This window comes from Catharus ustulatus, chromosome 1 (assembly GCF_009819885.2).
Source record: "Catharus ustulatus isolate bCatUst1 chromosome 1, bCatUst1.pri.v2, whole genome shotgun sequence".
NCBI lineage: Eukaryota > Metazoa > Chordata > Aves > Passeriformes > Turdidae > Catharus > Catharus ustulatus.
In genome coordinates this window covers 73,278,219-73,301,581 of record NC_046221.1, presented here as the reverse complement: position 1 = coordinate 73,301,581, position 23,363 = coordinate 73,278,219, and the positions used below count along the sequence as shown (strand labels likewise).

The 23,363-nt window shown below is 47.2% G+C and overlaps 2 protein-coding genes across 3 annotated transcripts in view; both read left to right on the top strand.

Moving 5' to 3' along the window:
- LOC116992155 (leukocyte elastase inhibitor-like) overlaps positions 1-23,363 on the top strand; it is a 90,344-nt gene that overhangs the window by 29,707 nt on the left and 37,274 nt on the right. Inside the window, exon 1 of one of the 2 annotated variants that reach the window (XM_033051451.2) lies at positions 14,221-14,301. The exons of the other annotated variant lie outside the window; for it this stretch is intronic. The gene's annotated coding sequence lies outside the window, so the exon portion shown is untranslated. Of the gene's footprint in view, positions 1-14,220; positions 14,302-23,363 lie in introns of those variants that run through there. 2 annotated transcript variants of the gene reach the window in all.
- On the top strand, positions 5,866-20,295 carry LOC116992182 (serpin B6-like). The gene is made up of 8 exons (XM_033051525.2): positions 5,866-6,018; positions 6,679-6,788; positions 7,147-7,325; positions 8,362-8,499; positions 16,637-16,754; positions 16,994-17,136; positions 18,652-18,819; positions 19,496-20,295. Exons 3-8 carry the CDS (start codon positions 7,158-7,160, stop codon positions 19,898-19,900), a joined length of 1,140 nt encoding a protein of 379 aa, XP_032907416.1. The 5' UTR covers positions 5,866-6,018; positions 6,679-6,788; positions 7,147-7,157; the 3' UTR covers positions 19,901-20,295.

Genomic DNA, 23,363 nt, shown 5'->3' with positions numbered 1-23,363 from the left:
CGACTGCCCGGAGGTGGAGTCTGGTTCCTGTCGCTGTGGAGGAAGGCCGAGCTCCGTGGCTCCCTGGGTGTGCACCAGCCTGTAAGCAGGCTGCGGGTCGGGGAGCCTTTGTGCTCCCTTCAGCTGGCAGCCTGTGTTGGGTGCCCTCCCCGTTCATGGGGAGTGGCCCGGACTTGGAGAGAAGGAGCCTCCGTAGGCCTTGGGGACTGGGGCCAAGCTGTAAGTCAGGGCCGGTGCTCTGGAGTCCCCGGGCACTTTGCAGTCCAGGCAGCGGCTTGACCCCCTGTAAGCAGGGCTGCAGCCTCTTGTCTGCTGCTTTGCATGCCCAGCTTATTTTGCCCAGCAGGCGCGGCTCCCATCACGGCATGGGACTTTGGCGGACGTCAAAGTGGTGATTTAAGCTGAAGTTGGAGGCTTTTTGGCAGCTGTGGGGCTTCTGAGGGTGGTGGCGTGAGGATGTCACTGTGGAGCATTACGGTGGTGGTTCCCTTGAGGAGCTGGAGCTTCTGAGGGCTGAGTGTGTCATCCATCGGCGGAAGTCGTGGGACGAGGAGGCAAGCGCTGACACTTCAGGCTCAGGAGTGGAACGGCGAGGCAAGAGCGAGCTGGAGAGGCAGCGGCTTCGAGCTCAAGAGTGGAATGACGAGGCAAGAGCGAGCTTGGAGCTGAAGAAGGAGCACAAGAGGCCCTCTGGGTAAAAGACCTTCATGGCATAACCAGGGCACCTTCAAGGTCTCGTGGATGACTTTGCACTGGGCGACCTCCCTGTGTGCAGGGCTGGGTGTTTGCGGTGGTTGGCCTTTTGCCGTTGTTATAAATAATAACCAAATCAAGTCGAATTAAATAGCAAAACAGCAATTTTGATTTTTGTGACTGAAAATATGGTCCTGGGAAGCCACAAGCGAAAACACGACAGCGCCGAGCCCGGGGTCGGCACTGGGTGGACACACACGCTGATCTGACCTCTACCGCATCAGATCCCCCCCGGTGTTCACACCCTTCTATTTCGGAGAGTCCAACTTTATACAGTTTTTCCTGGCCTGAGGCGAGAGTTTCCTTTGTTTCTGCAGCAAATTCTCATCTTTAAATTAAATCCTTTTCTGGTGCTGCCCTGGAAAAATGTCCTTCATCATGCTGATGAAGGCTGTGTCTGCTCCATATTGATGTGGAATGAAGTGCTGTCTTCTCGCTTATGGAAGCCATCGGAGATGATTCGTATTTCGGCAGGTATTTTATCGATGATCTCTTCCCGTCTGATGATGATGATGATGACAACGACGATGATGATGATATCTTCCCGTCCATCATGGAGATCACCAGGCTAGGTCTGTTGATATGCTAATTACGGTCGTTGTCTATGGTCCCGGGTGCTTGGTGTTTAAGAGGTTCTTTTTATTTTATTTTATTTCATACAATCCTTTTATATAAACACGAATTATAACATATATCACACCGTTGTGCTCCTTTGGCTGCCCCCGGCCCGACTGCCCTGAAAGCAGGGCAGGGCTTTTCCCTAGCCCCTGGCAGCTTTCTGCCTGCTGCTGGTCCCTGGCCAGTGTGACCCCCTGTAGTCTGGCAGCATCACAGCCTTTGTCCCTGTGCCAGCCCTGAAGTGCCTCAGTGCGTAGAGGCCCCTGTGCCGTCCACGCAGTGCAGTGTGGTGCCGGTCTGATGCTTTTATCTCCCACTGTGCAGTAGGGATGGCTCCCTTCCACAGGTTGGCTGCACGGACTCTCTCTTCTGGGACTGTCTTCCCCTCTCTCCCCTGTCTTCCCCTTAGTTGGTGTGAGTGAGCAAGTGCGATTGTGCTATAGCCCCCCCTTTAGACATAGAGCAGGGTAGTTTTGACTTCCCAGGAGAGAAAGAGGAGTTCTGTGCAGCCACAAGCAGGTCCCCAAAAGGCTTGAGCTGGAGAAAGTGTCCAGCCTAGCCCCTGCTTTCTGAGGACGTCAAAAAGCCACTTGGCGGCAACGTGAGCAGCGTGACCCGCCTGTAGCCAGGGCCTGGGTCTGGGCCTAGGGTGCCCTTTCTGCTGGTGAACCGGCAGCGTGCGGGCCCTGTAATCGGGGCACGTGTCAGGACGTTGCCTCAGGAGAAGCCCCTTGTCCCTTTGTCCCCAGGAGCAGCCCCAGGTTCGTGCAAGCAGGGCTGAGGATGCTGCTTTAGCCAGGTGACAGGAACGACTGCTCCCAGGCACTTGCCTGGGCGCAGGTTGAAGAAGTGCTGGTGCCACCTCCTTGGCAGCCTCATAGAGGAGGCTCGTGGGGTTCCTGCAGACGGCTGTGTTGCCGTACCGCGCTGCGGCCGGGCTCCGGGCGGTTCCTAAGTGGGACGCAGGCAGGAGCCTGTGCTCCGTGGTGCTTGTTGAGGGTGCCGGGTTGCGGGGGGTGGCCCAGTAAGTGGGGTTGTGTGCGTCCCCTGGCCTCGGCGGGCGGTCGGACGGGCCCCCTGTAATCAGGCGGGAATTCCTGTACCCGGCCTTTCAGAGGAGTGGGGCCAAGAGTGCTGGGCCGGGTCCGTGCCCTCCCTGTCCTCGGGGCTGTGTTCCCGGCCCCTCGGGCGCTTCGCCTTTAGGCCGAGATCCCGACTGCCCGGAGGTGGAGTCTGGTTCCTGTCGCTGTGGACGAAGGCCGAGCTCCGTGGCTCCCTGGGTGTGCACCAGCCTGTAAGCAGGCTGCGGGTCGGGGAGCCTTTGTGCTCCCTTCAGCTGGCAGCCTGTGTTGGGTGCCCTCCCCGTTCGTGGGGAGTGGCTCGGACTTGGAGAGAAGGAGCCTCCGTAGGCCTTGGGGACTGGGGCCAAGCTGTAAGTCAGGGTCGGTGCTCTGGAGTCCCCGGGCACTTTGCAGTCCAGGCAGCGGCTTGACCCCCTCTAAGCAGGGCTGCAGCCTCTTGTCTGCTGCTTTGCATGCCCAGCTTATTTTGCCCAGCAGGCGCGGCTCCCATCACGGCATGGGACTTTGGCGGACGTCAAAGTGGTGATTTAAGCTGAAGTTGGAGGCTTTTTGGCAGCTGTGGGGCTTCTGAGGGTGGTGGCGTGAGGATGTCACTGTGGAGCATTACGGTGGTGGTTCCCTTGAGGAGCTGGAGCTTCTGAGGGCTGAGTGTGTCATCCATCGGCGGAAGTCATGGGACGAGGAGGCAAGCGCTGACACTTCAGGCTCAGGAGTGGAACGGCGAGGCAAGAGCGAGCTGGAGAGGCAGCGGCTTCGAGCTCTAGAATGGAATGACGAGGCAAGAGCGAGCTTGGAGCTGAAGAAGGAGCACAAGAGGCCCTCTGGGTAAAAGGCCTTCATGGCATAACCAGGGCACCTTCAAGGTCTTGTGGATGACTTTGCACTGGGCGACCTCCCTGTGTGCAGGGCTGGGTGTTTGCGGTGGTTGGCCTTTTGCCGTTGTTATAAATAATAACCAAATCAAGTCAAATTAAATAGCAAAACAGCAATTTTGATTTTTGTGACTGAAAATATGGTCCTGGGAAGCCACAAGCGAAAACACGACAGCGCCGAGCCCGGGGTCGGCACTGGGTGGACACACACGCTGATCTGACCTCTACCGCATCAGATCCCCCCCAGTGTTCACACCCTGCTATTTCGGAGAGTCCAACTTTATACAGTTTTTCCTGGCCTGAGGCGAGAGTTTCCTTTGTTTCTGCAGCAAATTCTCATCTTTAAATTAAATCCTTTTCTGGTGCTGCCCTGGAAAAATATCCTTCATCATGCTGATGAAGGCTGTGTCTTCTCCATATTGATGTGGAATGAAGTGCTGTCTTCTCGCTTATGGGAGCCATCGGAGATGATTCGTATTTTGGCAGGTATTTTATCGATGATCTCTTCCCGTCTGATGATGATGATGATGACGACGACGATGATGATGATATCTTCCCGTCCATCATGGAGATCACCAGGCTAGGTCTGTTGATATGCTAATTACGGTCGTTGTCTATGGTCCCGGGTGCTTGGTGTTTAAGAGGTTCTTTTTATTTTATTTTATTTCATACAATCCTTTTATATAAACACGAATTATAACATATATCACACCGTTGTGCTCCTTTGGCTGCCCCCGGCCCGGCTGCCCTGAAAGCAGGGCAGGGCTTTTCCCTAGCCCCTGGCAGCTTTCTGCCTGCTGCTGGTCCCTGGCCAGTGTGACCCCCTGTAGTCTGGCAGCTTCACAGCCTTCGTCCCTGTGCCAGCCCTGAAGTGCCACAGCGCGTAGAGGCCCCTGTGCCGTCCACACAGTGCAGTGTGGTGCCGGTCTGATGCTTTTATCTCCCACTGTGCTGTAGGGATGGCTCCCTTGCGCAGGTTGGTTGCACGGACTCTCTCTTCTGGGACTGTCTTCCCCTCTCTCCCCTGTCTTCCCCTTAGTTTGTGTGAGTGAGCAAGTGCGATTGTGCTATAGCCCCCCCTTTAGACATAGAGCAGGGTAGTTTTGACTTCCCAGGAGAGAAAGAGGAGTTCTGTGCAGCCACAAGCAGGTCCCCAAAAGGCTTGAGCTGGAGAAAGTGTCCAGCCTAGCCCCTGCTTTCTGAGGACGTCAAAAAGCCACTTGGCGGCAACGTGAGCAGCGTGACCCGCCTGTAGCCAGGGCCTGGGTCTGGGCCTAGGGTGCCCTTTCTGCTGGTGAACCGGCAGCGTGCGGGCCCTGTAATCGGGGCACGTGTCAGGACGTTCCCTGAGGAGGAGCCCCTTGTCCCTTTGTCCCCAGGAGCAGCCCCAGGTCCCTGCAAGCAGGGCTGGGGATGCTGCTTTAGCCAGGTGACAGGAACGACTGCTCCCAGGCACTTGCCAGGGCGCAGGTGGAAGAAGTGCTGGTGCCACCTCCTTGGCAGCCTCATAGAGGAGGCTCGTGGGGTTCCTGCAGACGGCTGTGTTGCCGTGCCGCGCTGCGGCCGGGCTCCGGGCGGTTCCTAAGTGTGACGCAGGCAGGAGCCTGTGCTCCGTGGTGCTTGTTGAGGGTGCCGGGTTGCGGGGGGTGGCCCAGTAAGTGGGGTTGTGTGCGTCCCCTGGCCTCGGCGGGCGGTCGGACGGGCCCCCTGTAATCAGGCGGGAATTCCTGTACCCGGCCTTTCAGAGGAGTGGGGCCAAGAGTGCTGGGCCGGGTCCGTGCCCTCCCTGTCCTCGGGGCTGGGTTCCCGGCCCCTCGGGCGCTTCTGCTTTAGGCCGAGATCCCGACTGCCCGGAGGTGGAGTCTGGTTCCTGTCGCTGTGGACGAAGGCCGAGCTCCGTGGCTCCCTGGGTGTGCACCAGCCTGTAAGCAGGCTGCGGGTCGGGGAGCCTTTGTGCTCCCTTCAGCTGGCAGCCTGTGTTGGGTGCCCTCCCCGTTCATGGGGAGTGGCCCGGACTTGGAGAGAAGGAGCCTCCGTAGGCCTTAGGGACTGGGGCCAAGCTGTAAGTCAGGGCCGGTGCTCTGGAGTCCCCGGGCACTTTGCAGTCCAGGCAGCGGCTTGACCCCCTGTAAGCAGGGCTGCAGCCTCTTGTCCGCTGCTTTGCATGCCCAGCTTATTTTGCCCAGCAGGCCTGGCTCCCATCATGGCATGGGACTTTGGCGGACGTCAAAGTGGTGATTCAAGCTGAAGTTGGAGGCTTTTTGGCAGCTGTCGGGGGTTCTGAGGGTGGTGGCGTGAGGAATTCGCGATGGGGCCTTTTGGTGGCGGCTCCCTTGAGGAGCTGGAGTTTCTGAGGGCTGAGTGTGTCATCCATTGCCGGAAGCCGTGGGACGAGGAGGCAAGCGCTGACACTTTAGGGTCAGGAGTGGAACGGCGAGGCAAGAGCGAGCTGGAGAGGCCTTGTGTCAGAGCCCCGCGGGTTCGGTGTCGCTGTCCCCGCGGTTGCCGCCGGCCGGGCAGGGGCGCGGCCAAGCCTCGGCTGCGCTGGGGCTGCGCGGGGCGGGAGGGGACCGGGGCAGCCTCCGCCCTGTCCCCGCCCTCGGGGCGTCCTTCGGCAATGGGGCGGCATCGGGAGGAAAGGCGGAAATGTTTCCTCGGCTGCCGAAATCGCAGCGCTTGTCGGGCAGCGTGAGGTGCGGGCTGTAAAGGGCTTTGGGTGCAGGGGCTGCACGGCTGGGGGAAGGAAGGGAAAGTGAAGGCGCGCTCGGGGCTGTTGGTTCAGATGCTGGGTCGGGAGGTGCTGGTGTTTTCTTTGGCACAGAGCTTGATACAAGAACATTGGCAAGCTGCCGTGCCGATTGTGTGTCTGCCAGAGAGGGCTGGCAGTGATATTTGGAATTTGTGTGGGAGGACCGTGCAGGAAATCCCCAAATTCTGGTGCAAACTCCTCCCCGTGTTTGTGTCTGAAAGGAAGCAGCAAATCTGACAGTTCTGCTTTAGGACGTGTAGGGAAAGCTGCTGTGTGAGTGGAATGTGTGGGGGTGCAGGGTCTGTGAGTCTGAAGAACTTTAACGTGGATTTGCCAGCACAAATCCCTCCAATTTCCAGTTGTAATGCAAGGAATTTTATATTTGTTTCTTTTAATATTTAATGCCATTAAGATGGAGTGATAAATAAAGTTATGGGTAATGTGGGGATGAAATATTCTATTTTAATGTGACTGATGTTTGTTTGCTGGCTTTTCAGTTTGTATGGAAAGTCTTGTTTAGGGTTTTTTGATGTTTTTATTTTAGTTTTTTGGTTTGTGAGCATTGTTATGATATAGGCATTCTTGCTTGTTTGTTTGATTTTAGAGAAAGCCCTCCTGCTGATTCCTCCCAGCCCAGCTGGCAAGTTTAAAACTCACTGTGCACACGTAGAAGCAAGCTGCAGGTACCACTGAAGGTCTGGTGAGTTACAGAAGGTAAGAGTTGGAAATTCCACCATTCTGATGTCTGACTTTGGCTCTGCCTGCCCTACAAAGGCAAATTATTTTCTGTGTGAAGTCAAGAGAAACTTGTTTCTGGAAGTCCTGAACAAATTATTGTTGTGCCTGTGTAGGTGTGGGATTGAAATCCAGTAGCAGACTCAAAATCACTGAAATAACTCAGATGTGTGGGATGGGATCTCAGGTGCTTGTCGCACCAAATCAGCCTCCAGTGAGGTGATCATTTTCCATCCTTTGCTGCCTAGTTTACCCTGGGAAGTGTAGAAGGTAGAAATAAAACTGTTTTGTATTCAAATGAATTTGATCCATTCTTGTTCTATGTTTTATGTACCAGGTTCAGAAACAATGGAAAGGCTGTGTGCAGCAAACACCACTTTTGCACTGGAGCTGTTAAGAAAGCTGTGTGAGAAGAAAAGTGGACAGAATGTGTTCTTTTCACCATTTAGTATTTCTTCTGCTTTGTCTATGGTTTTGCTGGGTTCCAGAGGTGGCACTGAAGCCCAAATAAGAAAGGTAGGTCACAATTAAGTGAGGGGATGGCATTTGATTTGAATATATGAGCAAGAGATTTTTCTTACAGTCTGTGAGGTGCAGTTCTGCTAAAGTGTGATTGTCACTGGGGTATGAGAGAGAAGGTCTCTTGCTTGGGGTGTATGTGTGTAAACAGAACATGTTTTCTTTGGTTTTTTACTGTGAGCTTTGTTTTACATGAAATTAAGAAGTTCCTGGGATTAGTTTGTGGGGGTTTTTCTGTGGTTTTTGAGTCTCATCTTTAATCTGCAATTAGGAGGTACCTGGAACTTTTTTTACAATGAATTTGTAGGTACATAAGTTATTTTGTTTTCCTTCCTTTCTCCGGCCTAAAATCATATGATACATGATCAGAAAATGAAGTGAGGTACATAAAACTATTTTTTAAATCCCACTGTCTACATTTCAAACTGGTGTCTTTGACTTGATTTATTCCTTTTTAAAAGTTTCCTCAGGTAGCAAATATCTCTTGGCAGGTGTTTTATGTAGGAAGTGATGACAGTAATAAGTGTAGAATCAGTCATTATGGTTTGGATGTTTGCTGCCTTTGCAGAGTGCGAGAGGAGTATAAACTCATACCTTGTTTCTATGTACTTTATAAAAACTTCCTCATAAACTTATGTTGCTGCCATAGTTGGAGATATTCAAAATGCATCTGGACACAGTCCTGGGCTACCAGCTGTAGATGTCCCTGCTTGTCTAGGGTATTGTAGCAGATTGTTCCAAAGGTATCTTCCCACCTGACCCGTTCTGTGATCCTGTAGTGCTTGGGTTGAGGGAAGGAAAATGGGGACTGCTGATTGTGCTGCTCCCTAATTTGTGATTTGTGCAACATCTCCCTGGTTGTGTCACAAATGCCTTGCATGACAAGCTCCAGATGGGAGGTGTGGTGAAAAAATCTTTTGGCTTTAAGTCTCAGTATTACACATAAAGTAATTTTTGCGTGAAAACAGTGATGCTGAAGCAAGTATGTTTAGAGCAGTTATGGACACTGCTGTGCATGTTGGTCTTTGTGCAGGTGCTTTCCCTGAACAATGCCCAGGATGCTCACAATGGCTATCAATCCCTTCTGTCTGAAATTAATGATCCAAACACCAAATACATCCTGAGAACTGCAAACCGACTGTATGGAGAAAAGACATTTGAGTTTCTTGCAGTAAGTAGCCATTAAATTTGTGACATTTGTAAGGATAATGTACATGCTACATCTTTCCTCTGGAGGTGAATGGCAGGGTTTGGGGTTTGCCCAAACTTCCACAGTTTCTGGGCTGAGAGCCAGGAGTGCAATTAAGACAAAGCCTGCTGTCTGAACATGATGGAGAATCTCGTGTAAGTAATTTGTATCTGGGTGGACAAGTGGTGCCAATCAGGGTAAAATCCATCAGTCTTTACACTTGAGGGTTCTGTACTCCCTTCATATATTTGGCTGTGGGAAAAATGGTTGATGTGTCTCTTAGCAAAAGTCTTACAAAAAAACCTTAAAATATCATCTGTCATGTCCCTGAAGCTCAAAATGAAGACATGAAAGAAAATCCCACATCATTGTCAAATGAAGTGTAGAGGTTTGTAGTGGAGTGCATAAGCCGTAATAATCGTATCAAGTCGTTGTTCAGCAAAGTGATATACATCCTATTAGGAACTCTTCAGCCAGAACTTCAGTGGTTCTGTATGAAGATGGGGAAGGTAAACTGGCAGATTGCCTTGGGGAATGTAGGGATCATCTGAGTCTGAATGTGAGTAAAATCTCTTGCTGAAAACATGTTGTGAATGTCCCTGTTAGTCATTTATAGTTTCAAGTCAGAAATCCTACCATCCTGGCCTAGAACAGATGGACTTCCTGCATGCTTGGGAGGATGCCAGGAAACAAATCAATGGCTGGGTAGAGGAAAGGACTGAAGGTGAGTGCTTTGCCGAGTGCCCAGTTGTGTGTAATGGCAGCCATGGTTTGGATAGACACCTACTTGAGGATGTAGGATTGTGCATGCAAACCACTGAAATTTCAAACTGTTGCTGTGTCTATCTATAGTTCTCTATTGTGTATTAAATGCATAGTAGATACACTCGTGGATAGTATTAGATATAATTAGGTCCATGTCAACCTCTTAAATAATGTGGGTGTATTCTTTGTAACCTTAAGGTAAAATTCAGAACCTGCTGGCAGAAGGGATTCTGAATTCTCTGACCAGACTTGTGTTGGTGAATGCCATCTATTTCAAAGGCAACTGGGAAAAGCCTTTCAGGAAACAGAGCACCAGAGAAAGGCCATTCCAACTTAGTAAGGTATGATGTGCTAAAATGCTGACAATACACTGTTAGGTGGATGTTTTCTGAAATGACCATCTTTAAGAAAAAATTAAATTTTTCCAGCAGGGTTACCTTGGGTGGGCTCTATCAGATTGTTTATGCCTCCTTCCTATCCTAGGAACACTCTGTTGACAGTACTTCTCTGAACTTTCACATTAAGAATAGAACCTTTCATACAGAAGAAAGACAGGAGATAAAACTTGTGAATTTAAGTCTTCAATCATTGCTTTCTCACTGCATTTCTGCACCTGAGCCAATCCAAAATAAATGGATAAAAAATTCCTTTGAAGAGCTGTGTTCTCTGCAGTCTGCTTTTTAGAAGTACATCAGTGCTCTTGAGGAAGACTTGGTCCCTGGCATGGGCAGCCGTGGCTGCTCCTCAGGATCCCCTGCAGCTCTGGCTTGGCCTGCAGAAGTCTTTAATAGGAACTGGTAATGTGCCTTCCTTAACTCAGCTGCTTGAAGCAAGCATTGTGGAAAATTGAAGCGCTCATGCCATTCTGGAAACCGTCCCTCCCTGCAGTGGTGAAATATATCCAAGAATGTTTGAAAGTGCTAATACAGCTTTTAAATAAGGGAATGTATCTACTTATTCCAGACTACCTCCAGCAGCATTCAGAGACTGCTGGACTGACATGGTTCCTGACACCTTGCTCTCTCCCTGTGGGAATGTGTTGAAAAGTCTTGCAGGAGTATCCAGAGGCACTATTCCATTTTCTATTCCCTGCTTCCCTGCAGCTGTGGAGGCTTAGACCCAGGTTTCAAGATGCAACACCAACAGGATATAGGGCTGATGAAAAATTTCCTTTTGTGTTGTGCCGGTATATTGTGTGTTGCTGCTGCTCATGGCCCGTTTAGACCTCCTGCTTTACGAAAGGCATTTGTGGTGATGCCTTAATTTTTAGCTTTTTTGGTTTTCAGATCAGTACTGTTTAGTGTATAACTCTAAAACCCCAATACCTGTCAGCTACTGTTCTCCTTTTTTTTCAGAGAAAACAAATTCTAAGACTGAAACCTAAGCACACCTCACTTTCTCAGGCCCCAGAAAATGTAAACAACAGTGAAGTAGGAGGGGCAAATTGACACAATTGGATTCAATTACCTGAAGGTGTCATTGGACAATTAACCTCTGATATGCAAAAAGACCAAAATTATATCTGTCTGAAAAGCCTTTGACAGTCGTTCATCCATCTTGAGTGTAATTTCTGTGAGACTGCTGCGCTGCCCAAGGTGTACCCTTTGAAGGCATACCTTTATCCTCTAACATTTTTGGCCTCTGTTCTAGGGTAGCCTCTCGAGGCATCATTGGGGCTGCACTCTGTGGTGTGGGATCAGTTCTCTTTGGTCAAATCCTAAAAAGCCCTGAGTAAGTTGCTGCCTGCTTTGTAGTTTGAGAGCAGCAGAGTAGCTCTGCACTAACTGTTGGCATCTCTTGATTTCTAGAATGAAACCAGACCTGTGCAGATGATGTTTAAGGAGGCAAATTTTAACATGACCTACATTGGGGACTTCCAGACCAAAATCCTTGAGCTGCCCTATGTGGGTAATGAACTGAGCATGATCATCCTGCTCCCTGATGCAATCCAGGATGGATCCACAGGTTTGGAAAGAGTAAGTTGTTGAGCTGAGTGCAAAGCCTGCCTTTCTTCCAGGGAAGAAAGTCTGATAGTGCAGAGAGACGTGCAGTTCAGTTCCAGAGCAATGGTGTCGCTGGTGCTCAGGGCCAGCAGAAATGTCCCTCTCCTCCCTGTCCCCAAAGTGACTGCCCCCCTATGTCAGTGCTGCTCAGGCTGCGTGCTGCTCCCTTAGGCAGAGGCTCTGGAGGAAGAGCTGGCCCTGCTCAGGAGCAGAGGTCAGCTGTGGTTGTGGTGAAGGCACAGTATGGTGATGATGGAATGTGGAGAGGGGGATTTTGGGAGGGCTCTTTGGAAGTCCTGTGGCTTGTTCTACAGATCTTGTGTGCTGAGCAGGTGGCAGGGGGTGTGTGGCTCACTGCCTGGAAAGAGGCTGACAGGAAAGGGCAGGATCTTTTTTCTGCTGAGGGTAGCAAACAAGTTTGAGTTCTTTGGCACTCTGGAGAAGGAGTTTCTTACTAAGTTCTCTTGAGTCATCTATTCCCTTATTAAAATGAAAAGAAAATCCCCTGAGTCTTGATGCTTATCCCAGGGGGAAAAAACCCACGTGTTACGTGCTGTGTGATGAAACACACAGAAATCACTACTTGGGCTATGTAATGCTGTGCCAATTCTGATTGTAATTGAGTAAATTTGGAATTTTTCTTCAGCTGGAAAGAGAACTTACATATGAGAAGCTGATGGGTTGGATCAGACCTGAAAAGATGAAGTCTACATTGGTGAACGTGTCTTTACCCAGATTTAAAGTAGAAGAAGATTATGAACTTAAACCTGTTCTGAGCAGCATGGGAATGCCTGAAGCATTTGAGTCAGGGAAGGCAGACTTCTCAGGAATCTCATCTGGCCGCGAGCTGGTGCTGTCTGAAGTGATTCACAAGTCCCTTGTGGAAGTCGATGAAGAAGGCACTGAAGCAGCTGCTGCCACTGCTATGCACAGGTTTGGGTTTTCCAGTGTAATGGGCACAGCAGAATTCACTGCTGATCATCCTTTCCTCTTCTTCATCCGGCACAACAAAACTCGCAGCATTTTGTTCTGTGGCAGATTTTGCTGTCCCTAAGGAGCTGATACCTTGGCAGCATAGGTGCCATCACACAATAAATTTACATTTCCCTAGAACAAGGTGGCTTCTTTTGCACTAATTTTCTCTTTCAGCTGTGCCTGAACCCTCTTGTGTAGTCTTGATCTTGGGCTTGGCAGGAATAACAGAGCTGCTTAGGCACACAGAGCACCTGCCATGTCCAAGCCCTCCTGCACCTGGGTGCCGAGATCTCCAGGTTCTGGCTGACACAGGAACCATCCCACTTGCTCTGTGAGTGCTGCTTCTGTGCTTGACTTCAGTTCTGGTGTCCAGCAGGCAGGGTCAGGCAGTGAGAGCCCATGGGAGAGGACAAGTTACTTTTGCTTGTGACAGGGCTGGGACTCATTTGTAGGTGCCCTCCCCTTTTATCTTGCAGTCTCATCGTTTAGTGTCTGGATACATTGCCTGAAGCTGAAAAGAGTTTATGGCAACCTGTTCCTGGTGTTGCTGAGCATCCTTTGTGGATTTGTGTCTTTGGGTAGTAACTGGAGAGTCTCTTAGGGGAAAATGGGAAGGAAAGTATGCTTTTATAGCAGATCTCTCTTTTAGGTATTTCTGGGGTGAGTGCCTTTGTTTCATCAGCCCAGGACACCTGGGTTTATTCCCCGTCACGTACATTTGGTCCTTTAACAGGGAACATATCAGAAGGGCATGCGTGGTGCCTATGCAATATTTGAAAGACAAAGCCTTTATTTTCTTTTTTTTTTTTTTTGCAACTGTTATATGATTATCCTATTAATATTTTCTTAGACACCATAGTTCACCTGTAAATTAGCAAAGACTCAGCTGCAACAGCTTTCCTTACATTGGGATGTGTTTAGTGGGCCCCTTTCCTGGAATAATAAAAGAAGTGCAATGGCTGCGTGGGTCTGTTTGTCCTTCTTCAATCGTAAACGATACACGTACTGTTCAGTGTGTGGCAGGAGGAAAACAAAGCCTTGTGTCAGAGCCCCGCGGGTTCGGTGTCGCTGTCCCCGCGGTTGCCGCCGGCCGGGCAGGGGCGCGGCCAAGCCTCGGCTGCGCTGGGGCTGCGCGGGGCGGGAGGGGACCGGGGCAGCCTCCGCCCTGTCCCCGCCCTCGGGGCGTCCTTCGGCAATGGGGCGGCATCGGGAGGAAAGGCGGAAATGTTTCCTCGGCTGCCGAAATCGCAGCGCTTGTCGGGCAGCGTGAGGTGCGGGCTGTAAAGGGCTTTGGGTGCAGGGGCTGCACGGCTGGGGGAAGGAAGGGAAAGTGAAGGCGCGCTCGGGGCTGTTGGTTCAGATGCTGGGTCGGGAGGTGCTGGTGTTTTCTTTGGCACAGAGCTTGATACAAGAGCATTGGCAAGCTGCCGTGCCGATTGTGTGTCTGCCGGAGAGGGCTGGCAGTGATATTTGGAATTTGTGTGGGAGGACCGTGCAGGAAATCCCCAAATTCTGGTGCAAACTCCTCCCCGTGTTTGTGTCTGAAAGGAAGCAGCAAATCTGACAGTTCTGCTTTAGGACGTGTAGGGAAAGCTGCTGTGTGAGTGGAATATGTGGGGGTGCAGGGTCTGTGAGTCTGAAGAACTTTAACGTGGATTTGCCAGCACAAATCCTTCCAATTTCCAGTTATAATTCACGGCATTTTTTATTTGTTTCTTTTAATATATAATACCATTAAGATGGAATGATAAGTAAAGTTATGGGTAATGTGGGGAAGAAATATTCTATTTTAATGTGACTGATGTTTGTTTGCTGGCTTTTCAGTTTGTATGGGAAGTCTTGTTTAGGGTTTTTTGATGTTTTTATTTTAGTTTTTTGGTTAGTGAACGTTGTTATGATATAGGCATTCTTGCTTGTTTGTTTGATTTTAGAGAAAGCCCTCCTGCTGATTCCTCCCAGCCCAGCTGGCAAGTTTAAAACTCACTGTGCACACGTAGAAGCAAGCTGCAGGTACCACTGAAGGTCTGGTGAGTTACAGAAGGTAAGAGTTGGAAATTCCACCATTCTGATGTCTGACTTTGGCTCTGCCTGCCCTACAAAGGCAAATTATTTTCTGTGTGAAGTCAAGAGAAACTTGTTTCTGGAAGTCCTGAACAAATTATTGTTGTGCCTGTGTAGGTGTGGGATTGAAATCCAGTAGCAGACTCAAAATCACTGAAATAACTCAGATGTGTGGGATGGGATCTCAGGTGCTTGTCGCACCAAATCAGCCTCCAGTGAGGTGATCATTTTCCATCCTTTGCTGCCTAGTTTACCCTGGGAAGTGTAGAAGGTAGAAATAAAACTGTTTTGTATTCAAATGAATTTGATCCATTCTTGTTCTGTGTTTTATGTGCCAGGCTCAGAAACAATGGAAAGGCTGTGTGCAGCAAACACCACTTTTGCACTGGAGCTGTTAAGAAAGCTGTGTGAGAAGAAAAGTGGACAGAATGTGTTCTTTTCACCATTTAGTATTTCTTCTGCTTTGTCTATGGTTTTGCTGGGTTCCAGAGGTGGCACTGAAGCCCAAATAAGAAAGGTAGGTCACAATTAAGTGAGGGGATGGCATTTGATTTGAATATATGAGCAAGAGATTTTTCTTACAGTCTGTGAGGTGCAGTTCTGCTAAAGTGTGATTGTCACTGGGGTATGAGAGAGAAGGTCTCTTGCTTGGGGTGTGTGTGTGTAAACAGAACATGTTTTCTTTGGTTTTTTACTGTGAGCTTTGTTTTACATGAAATGAAGAGGTTCCTGGGATTAGTTTGTGGGGGTTTTTCTGTGGTTTTTGAGTCTCATCTTTAATCTGCAATTAGGAGGTACCTGGAAATTTTTTTATGATGAATTTGTAGGTACATAAATCATTTTGTTTTCCTTCCTTTCTCCGGCCTAAAATCATATGATACATGATCTGAAAATGAAGTGAGGTACATAAAAATATTTTTTAAATCCCACTGTCTACATTTCAAACTGGTGTCTTCGACTTGATTTATTCCTTTTTAAAAGTTTCCTCAGGTAGCAAATATCTCTTGGCATGTGTTTTATGTAGGAAGTGATGACAGTAGTAAGTGTAGAATCAGTCATTATGGTTTGGATGTTTGCTGCCTTTGCAGAGTGCGAGAGGAGTATAAACTCATACCTTGTTTCTATGTACTTTATAAAAACTTCCTCATAAACTTATGTTGCTGCCATAGTTGGAGATATTCAAAATGCATCTGGACACAGTCCTGGGCTACCAGCTCTAGATGTCCCTGCCTTGGCAGGACATTCTAAAAGTGTGTCCCCACTCATCCTTTCCCACCTGACCCATTCTGTGATCCTGTAGTGCTTGGGTTGAGGGAAGGAAGATGGGAATTGCTGATTGTGCTGCTCCCTAATTTGTGACTTGTGCAACATCTCCCTGGTTGTGTCACAAATGCCTTGCATGACAAGCTCCAGATGGGAGGTGTGGTGAAAAAATCTTTTGGCTTTAAGTCTCAGTATTACACATAAAGTAATTTTTGCGTGAAAACAGTGATGCTGAAGCAAGTATGTTTAGAGCAGTTATGGACACTGCTGTGCATGTTGGTCTTTGTGCAGGTGCTTTCCCTGAACAATGCCCAGGATGCTCACAATGGCTATCAATCCCTTCTGTCTGAAATTAATGATCCAAACACCAAATACATCCTGAGAACTGCAAACCGACTGTATGGAGAAAAGACATTTGAGTTTCTTGCACTAAGTAGCCATTAAATTTGTGACATTTGTAAGGATAATGTACATGCTGCATCTTTCCTCTGGAGGTGAATGGCAGGGTTTGGGGTTTGCCCAAACTTCCACAGTTTCTGGGCTGAGAGCCAGGAGTGCAATTAAGACAAAGCCTGCTGTCTGAACATGATGGAGAATGTCATCTAAGTAATTTGTATCTGGGTGGACAAGTGACGCCAAGCCGGGTAAAATCCATCAGTCTTTACACTTGAGGGTTCTGTACTCCCTTCATATATTTGGCTGTAGGAAAAATGGTTAATGTATCTCTTAGCAAAAGTCTTACAAAAAACCTTAAAATATCATCTGTCATGTCCCTGAAGCTCAAAATGAAAACAAGAAATAAAATCCCACATCATTGTCAAATGAAGTGTAGAGGTTTGTAGTGGAGTGCATAAGCCGTAACAATGGTATCAAGTCGTTGTTCAGCAAAGTGATATACATCCTATTAGGAACTCTTCAGCCAGAACTTCAATGGCTCTGTATGAAGATGGGGAAGGTAAACTGGCAGATTGCCTTGGGGAATATAGGAATCATCTGAGTCTGAATGTGAGTAAAATTTGTTGCTGAAAATGTGTTGTGAATGTCCCTGTTAGTCATTTATGGAGTCAAGTCAGAAATCCTACCATGCTGGCCTAGAACAGATGGACTTCCTGCATGCTTGGGAGGATGCCAGGAAACAAATCAATGGCTGGGTAGAGGAAAGGACTGAAGGTGAGTGCTTTGCTGAGTGCCCAGTTGTGTTCAATGGCAGCCATGGTTTGGGTGAACACCTGCTTGAGGATGTAGGATTGTGCATGCAAACCACTGAAACTTCAAGCTGTTGCTGTGTCTATATATAGTTCTTTATTGTGTATTAAATGCAGAGTAGATACACTCGTAGATAGTATTAGATATAATTAGGTCCATGTCAACCTCTTAAATAATGTGGGTGTATTCTTTGTAACCTTAAGGTAAAATTCAGAACCTGCTGGCAGAAGGGATTCTGAATTCTCTGACCAGACTTGTGTTGGTGAATGCCATCTATTTCAAAGGCAACTGGGAAAAGCCATTCAGGAAACAGAGCACCCAAGAAAGGCCATTCCAACTTAATAAGGTATGATGTGCTAAAATGCTGACAATACACTGTTAGGTGGATGTAGTCTGAAATGACCACCTTTGAGAAGAAATTAAATTTTTCCAGCAGGGTTACCTTGGGTGGACTCTATCAGAAAAAATTATATTTTTCCAGCAGGGTTACCTTGGGTGGGCTCTATCAGATTGTTTATGCCTCCTCCCTGTCCTAGGAACACTCTGTTGACCGAACTTCTCTGAACTTTCACATAAAGAATAGAACCTTTCTTACAGAAGAAAGACAGGAGATAAAACTTGTGAATTTAAGTCTTCAATCATTGCTTTCTCGCTGCATTTCTGACCCTGAGCCAATCCAAAATAAATGGAAAAAAAATTCCTTTGAAGAGCTGTGTTCTCTGCAGTCTGCTTTTTAAAAGTACATCAGTGCTCTTGAGGAAGACTTGGTCCCTGGCATGGGCAGCCATGGCTGCCCCTCAGGATCCCCTGCAGCTCTGGCTTGGCCTGCAGAAGTCTTTAATAGGAATTGGTAATGTACCTTCCTTAACTCAGCTGCTTGAAGCAAGCATTGTGGAAAATTGAAGCGCTCATGCCGTTCTGGAAACCGTCCCTCCCTGCAATGGTGAAATAAATCCAAGAATGTTTGAAAGTGCTAATACAGCTTTTAAATAAGGGAATGTATCTACTTATTCCAGACTACCTCCAGCAGCATTCAGAGACTGCTGGACTGACATGGTTCCTGACACCTTGCTCTCTCCCTGTGGGAATGTGTTGAAAAACCTGGCAAGAATATCCAGAGGAACTGTTCCATTTTCTATTCCCTGCTTCCCTGCAGCTGTGGAAGCTTAGACCTAGGTTTCAAGATGCTGCACCAACAGGATATAGGGCTGATGAAAAATTTCCTTTTGTGTTGTGCCGGTATATTGTGTGTTGCTGCTGCTCATGGCCCGTTTAGACCTCCTGCTTTACGAAAGGCAGTTGTGGTGATGCCTTAATTTTTAGCTTTTATATTTTTCAGATCAGTAGTGTTTAGTGTAAAAAACCAAAACCCCAATACCTGTCAGCTACTGTTCTCCTTTTTTTTCAGAGAAAACAAATTCTAAGACTGAAACGTAAGCACGCCTCACTTTCCCAGGCCCCAGAAAATGTAAACAACAGTGAAGTAGGAGAAGCAAAGTGGCACAATGCGACTCCATTACCTGAAGGTGTCATTGGACAATTAACCTCTGATATGCAAAAAGACCAAAATTATATCTGTCTGAAAAGCCTTTGACAGTCGTTCATCCATCTTGAGTGTAATTTCTGTGATACTGCTGCACTGCCCAAGGTGTACCCTTTGAAGGCATACCTTTATCCTCTAACATTTTTGGCCTCTGTTCTAGGGTAGCCTCTCAAGGCATCAGTGGGGCTGCACTCTGTGGTGTGGGATCAGTTCTCTTTGGTCAAATCCTAAAAAGCCCTGAGTAACTTGCTGCCTGCTTTGTAGTTTGAGAGCAGCAGAGTTGCTCTGCACTAACTGTTGGCATCTCTTGATTTCTAGAATGAAACCAGACCTGTGCAGATGATGTTCAAGGAGGCAGATTTTAACATGACCTACATTGGGGACTTCCAGACCAAAATCCTTGAGCTGCCCTATGTGGGTAATGAACTGAGCATGATCATCCTGCTCCCTGATGCAATCCAGGATGGATCCACAGGCTTGGAAAGAGTAAGTTGTTGAGCTGAGTGCAAAGCCAGCCTGAATCCTTCCAGGGAAGAAAGTCTGATAGTGCAGAGAGACGTGTAGTTCAGTTCCAGAGCAATGGTGTCGCTGGTGCTCAGGGCCAGCAGAAATGTCCCTCTCCTCCCTGTCCCCAAAGTGACTGCTCCCCTATGTCAGTGCTGCTCAGGCTGTGTGCTGCTCCCTTAGGCAGAGGCTCTGGAGGAAGAGCTGGCCCTGCTCAGGAGCAGAGGTCAGCTGTGGTTGTGGTGAAGGCACAGTATGGTGATGATGGAATGTGGCGAGGGGGATTTTGGGAGGGCTCTTTGGAAGTCCTGTGGTTTGTTCTAAAGATCTTGTGTGCTGATCAGGTGGCAGGGGGTGTGTGGCTCACTGCCTGGAAAGAGGCTGACAGGAAAGGGCAGAATCTTTTTTGTGGTGAGGGTAGTAAACAAGTTTGAGTTCTTTGGCACTCTGGACAAGGAGTTTCTTACTAAGTTTTCTTGAGTCATCTATTCCCTTATTAAAATGAAAAGAAAATCCCCTGAGTCTTGATGCTTATCCCAGGGGGAAAAAACCCACGTGTTACGTGCTGTGTGAAGAAACACACAGAAATCACTGCTTGGGCTGTGTAATGCTGACCCAATTCTGGTTGTAATTAAGTAAATTTGGAATTTTTCTTCAGCTGGAAAGAGAACTTACATATGAGAAGCTGATGGGTTGGATCAGGCCTGAAACAATGAAGTCTACAAATGTGAAGGTATCCTTACCCAGATTCAAATTGGAAGAAAATTATAATCTGAAGCCCCTTCTGAGCAGCATGGGAATGCCTGATGCATTTGAGTCAGGGAAGGCAGACTTCTCAGGAATCTCATCTGGCAACGAGCTGCTGCTGTCTGAAGTGATTCACAAGTCCTTTGTGGAAGTCAATGAAGAGGGCACTGAAGCAGCTGCTGCCACAGCTGTAGTGATGAAGCTGCTCTGTGCACGGAGAATTCCAGAATTCACTGCTGATCATCCCTTCCTCTTCTTCATCCGGCACAACAAAACTCGCAGCATTTTGTTCTGTGGCAGATTTTGCTGTCCCTAAGGAGCAGATAGCTTGGCAGCATAGGTGACATGACACAATAAATGGCAGAAAACAGAGAAGTGTTAGTCCCTGTATCTATGTATCTGAATAATAATGAAAAGGTTAAAAATACTCAAAGTCTGTACAATGGAAGTATTAAAAAAAACCCCAAAGCTGTTTAAATACGTGATGTTTTTGACATGAGTCTCTACTGCTTGCCGACCGTATTTCTTAAGCTCACAGCTCAGAGGGAGCTGCAATTCAATAACAAGTACATAACTTGTGATATGCTTTGACAAATCTCATCTTAATGTAAAACATTATTGTCATTCTTATCCCACAGTAAACCTTTGTCCCAGAGTTAATAGCAAGTCTGCTTTAACAGCATCTAAATGAAATAAAATGTCTGTATTGCACATAGACCAGTTGTTTTCTACAGCCAAAGAAAAAAGACTGAAAAAAATTCTGCATGTTGTTACATGTGTACACATGCACTCACCAACAGACAAGAGTAAAAAAGGCATGACTTGAAGTTACTATAACTTAGAGTTAAGATATAGAACCTGAGATGCAAAATGGAGCCGTGTGCAGCTAAGGAGGAACAATGTGCTATCAGGACTGGTAAAATAAATGCTGTTGCATGAATTATGTATTACTAGTGGATTGTAAATAACACAGGTTAAATAGTTCCTGGATATATTTAGAGGAGAAAGCGAAGTTATCCATTAACAAATTGCTTTTTATAATTACGTATTCTTTAAAAGCATGGGTGTAGACTTCATGAATGGGAATTAATACATAAAGCAGTACTTTTCAGTGTGCCATCTATTTCCACAGACATTTCTATCACATGAATAAGATAATAGAGGGAACCTGCATTAAAAGTTATACAAACAAATATATTAATTAGTGGAACAGAATCTACTTGCTCAATGGCAGTAGACACAATTCTTTCAGTTTCTTTCCATTTTCTCCATCTTGAAGTGCTTTATGTACCATTTGTGGAATCACTTCAGAATTTAGACCTCTGTTTGACTTGAAGCATTAGGTTGATAGTACTGCCTATCTCCAGTTTTTTAGCTTGAGGGGAGATAGAGTCACTGTCATCTCGAAGTAACAAACTAGGACACCTGACATGGATGATGTTGTTCAGTTTTGAATCATGAAAATAATTAAAATTGCAATGGAGATTTGGTTAAGTCATTCTTGACTAGAATTGGATTAGAAACAAAATAATAATAACACAGGTGAAATATGGGTACTTCTAAGGAGCCCCAGAAAGGAATAAAAAATACATAGTGGTGTCCAGTACATTAACTAGACCAAGAAAACATGTAACTGACATGAGGAAACTGTTTTAAATCCCATTTCTCTTTGGGCTTTAGGCATCTGACTCAGAGGTTCTCAAAGGTGTCACATTCGTCACAAGACTCACAACACAAAACGCCATCCTGGCCTTTGGCATTTCAATTTCTATTTCGCAACTACTTGTCTAGAGGAAACAGTGTTCAGTCCAGAAATGAGTTATTCAGATTAACTACTCTTTCAGGATGCAAGATGCCCCTATTTGAAATTCATATCTCTGCACTCTTCTCCCTTTGTATTTAACTTTTCTGCAACCAGCCCACAAGCAGTGTTGAGTAGTAGATATCTGCAGTCTACCTTCTTAATAGCATCCCTTAAAATCAGTGCAAACATTGACTAGAACCAGTCTAAAATATAGGCAGAGGAAACAGTAATGGCTGTGTACTTTGGGTTAGGATGCTTCTCTAAAAGTGAAAATTATTAACAGTCATTGGATAAAATACAAACGCATTGCCAATTATTAGCATAGTCTTTCTGAGGCTGTCCTGATTTTATTTTTTTCCAGCAAAATATGAATTTATTTTCTGATATGAAATGCCTTAGCTTTTTTTGAATTCAGCTCTTGTTTGGTTTTTCAATCCCCTATCAGAAGGAAGGCAGATAGTATTCTGTGGCATATCTCACAGAGTAGATGTTCAGTTTTCCATAGCTCCTTGTGAGGACAAAAAGTTATTTTTATCAGTTGATTCATCAAACAAATAGGGAACAATCTATGAAATTCAGCTTCAGCTGAACCTATGACTATTGTGGGAGATTTAGAGAGCAATCTGCACCTTCAGTTCCTCGTTTTTGCATATTGTTCCAAAAGTGTAAAGCTTTTATAGTGTTTAATAAAGATTTACATGATACCATAAACTTGATATATATCCTGTGCTTGTATAATTGAGACATGCTAGACAAACTGCACTCATGGTATCAATATTCATGATTTTGAGTTAACAGCATTAGTAACGAACATATGTTGTTGTAAAACATTTGGTAATATTCTCCCCACCCTCACACTTCTAGTGTTAAATCTCACTGAAATTCACTTACTCTATCACTCATGACATTTGTTGAGGCAAACACAGTGGGAGAGGTATAGTCACCTGAGAAACCTGTAACCTGAGGAAATGGCCTGGTCTTCTATCACCTTTGTTAGGGTTTTATTATTTATCATGGCAGCAACATTGATTTCTGAAGAAGCAATTGTGAAGAACAGTGACAAAATTACATTACAGTAGGAGCTTTCAGTTGTAGCTGCAAATTATCTGTGTATGTAGAAATATCAGAATTGGGAGGAAGTGTAGTCTGTTGTTCACTTGATGTTCGATTAATTTAGGGTTTATATCTCAATCCCGAAAAATTGCATCACAAACTTCCAGCAGCAGAAATTTCAGAACCAGATTATTACAGTAATTTCACGACTATAAGGCGCACCCTTTTGACTCAAATTTTCCCTCGAACCCGGAAGTGCACCTTATAGTCCGGTGTGCCTTATCTGATGGACAAAGTTGTGACATTTGCCACCCCGGAAGTGCGAGCTGCGAGCCGAGCTGGGACCCGCGGGAGGCACGGCCGCCACGCGGGGAGACAACCGGGACCCACGGGAGGCGGGGCCGCCACACGGGAGCCGAGACCCGCTGGGAACTGCAGCCGAGGCGGGGAGCCGGGACACAGCCGGGACCAGTAGCCACGGGGAGGGACCCAGACTGCCCGTGGTTCGGGATTGCCTTGTTTCAGGGCTGCTCGCTCTCAGCTGGGCATCTGGTGTGGTCGCCCTTCTCAGCATGTCCTCTGGTATTGGTCTCTGTAGTCTCCTGGGAACTGCTTTTCGTTTACTCAACAGAAGACGTGCTAACGAGTATTGCACTCAACATCTCTAAGCACCTAATTAGCAGGATTAGATAACAAAGGACATTTCATTACACGGACCCGGTTGTTCCCCCTCAGGCGTTGAAGCTGCTGGAGCAGCGAAGCCAGATAGCACCGCCAGGGCTGTCGTCCCAGGTTAGAAAGAGTGAAGGGAAAAAAACTTCCCTCAGCGCTTGTACCCCAGGTGTCAGTGTTGATCTCAGAACCAGGATGCTTCTTCGCCAGTGTCGCAGTGCAGGGCAGATCCCTCTGCGGAGAAGAAACC

Bases quoted from the DNA above. Each gene is read 5' to 3' on its own strand.
- LOC116992182 (XM_033051525.2), top strand. From the start codon at position 7,158: ATGGAAAGGCTGTGTGCAGCAAACACCACTTTTGCACTGGAGCTGTTA. The intron at 7,326-8,361 runs GTAGGTCACAAT...GTCTTTGTGCAG, and splicing joins CTGAAGCCCAAATAAGAAAG to GTGCTTTCCCTGAACAATGC. The intron at 16,755-16,993 runs GTGAGTGCTTTG...TGTAACCTTAAG, and splicing joins GGTAGAGGAAAGGACTGAAG to GTAAAATTCAGAACCTGCTG.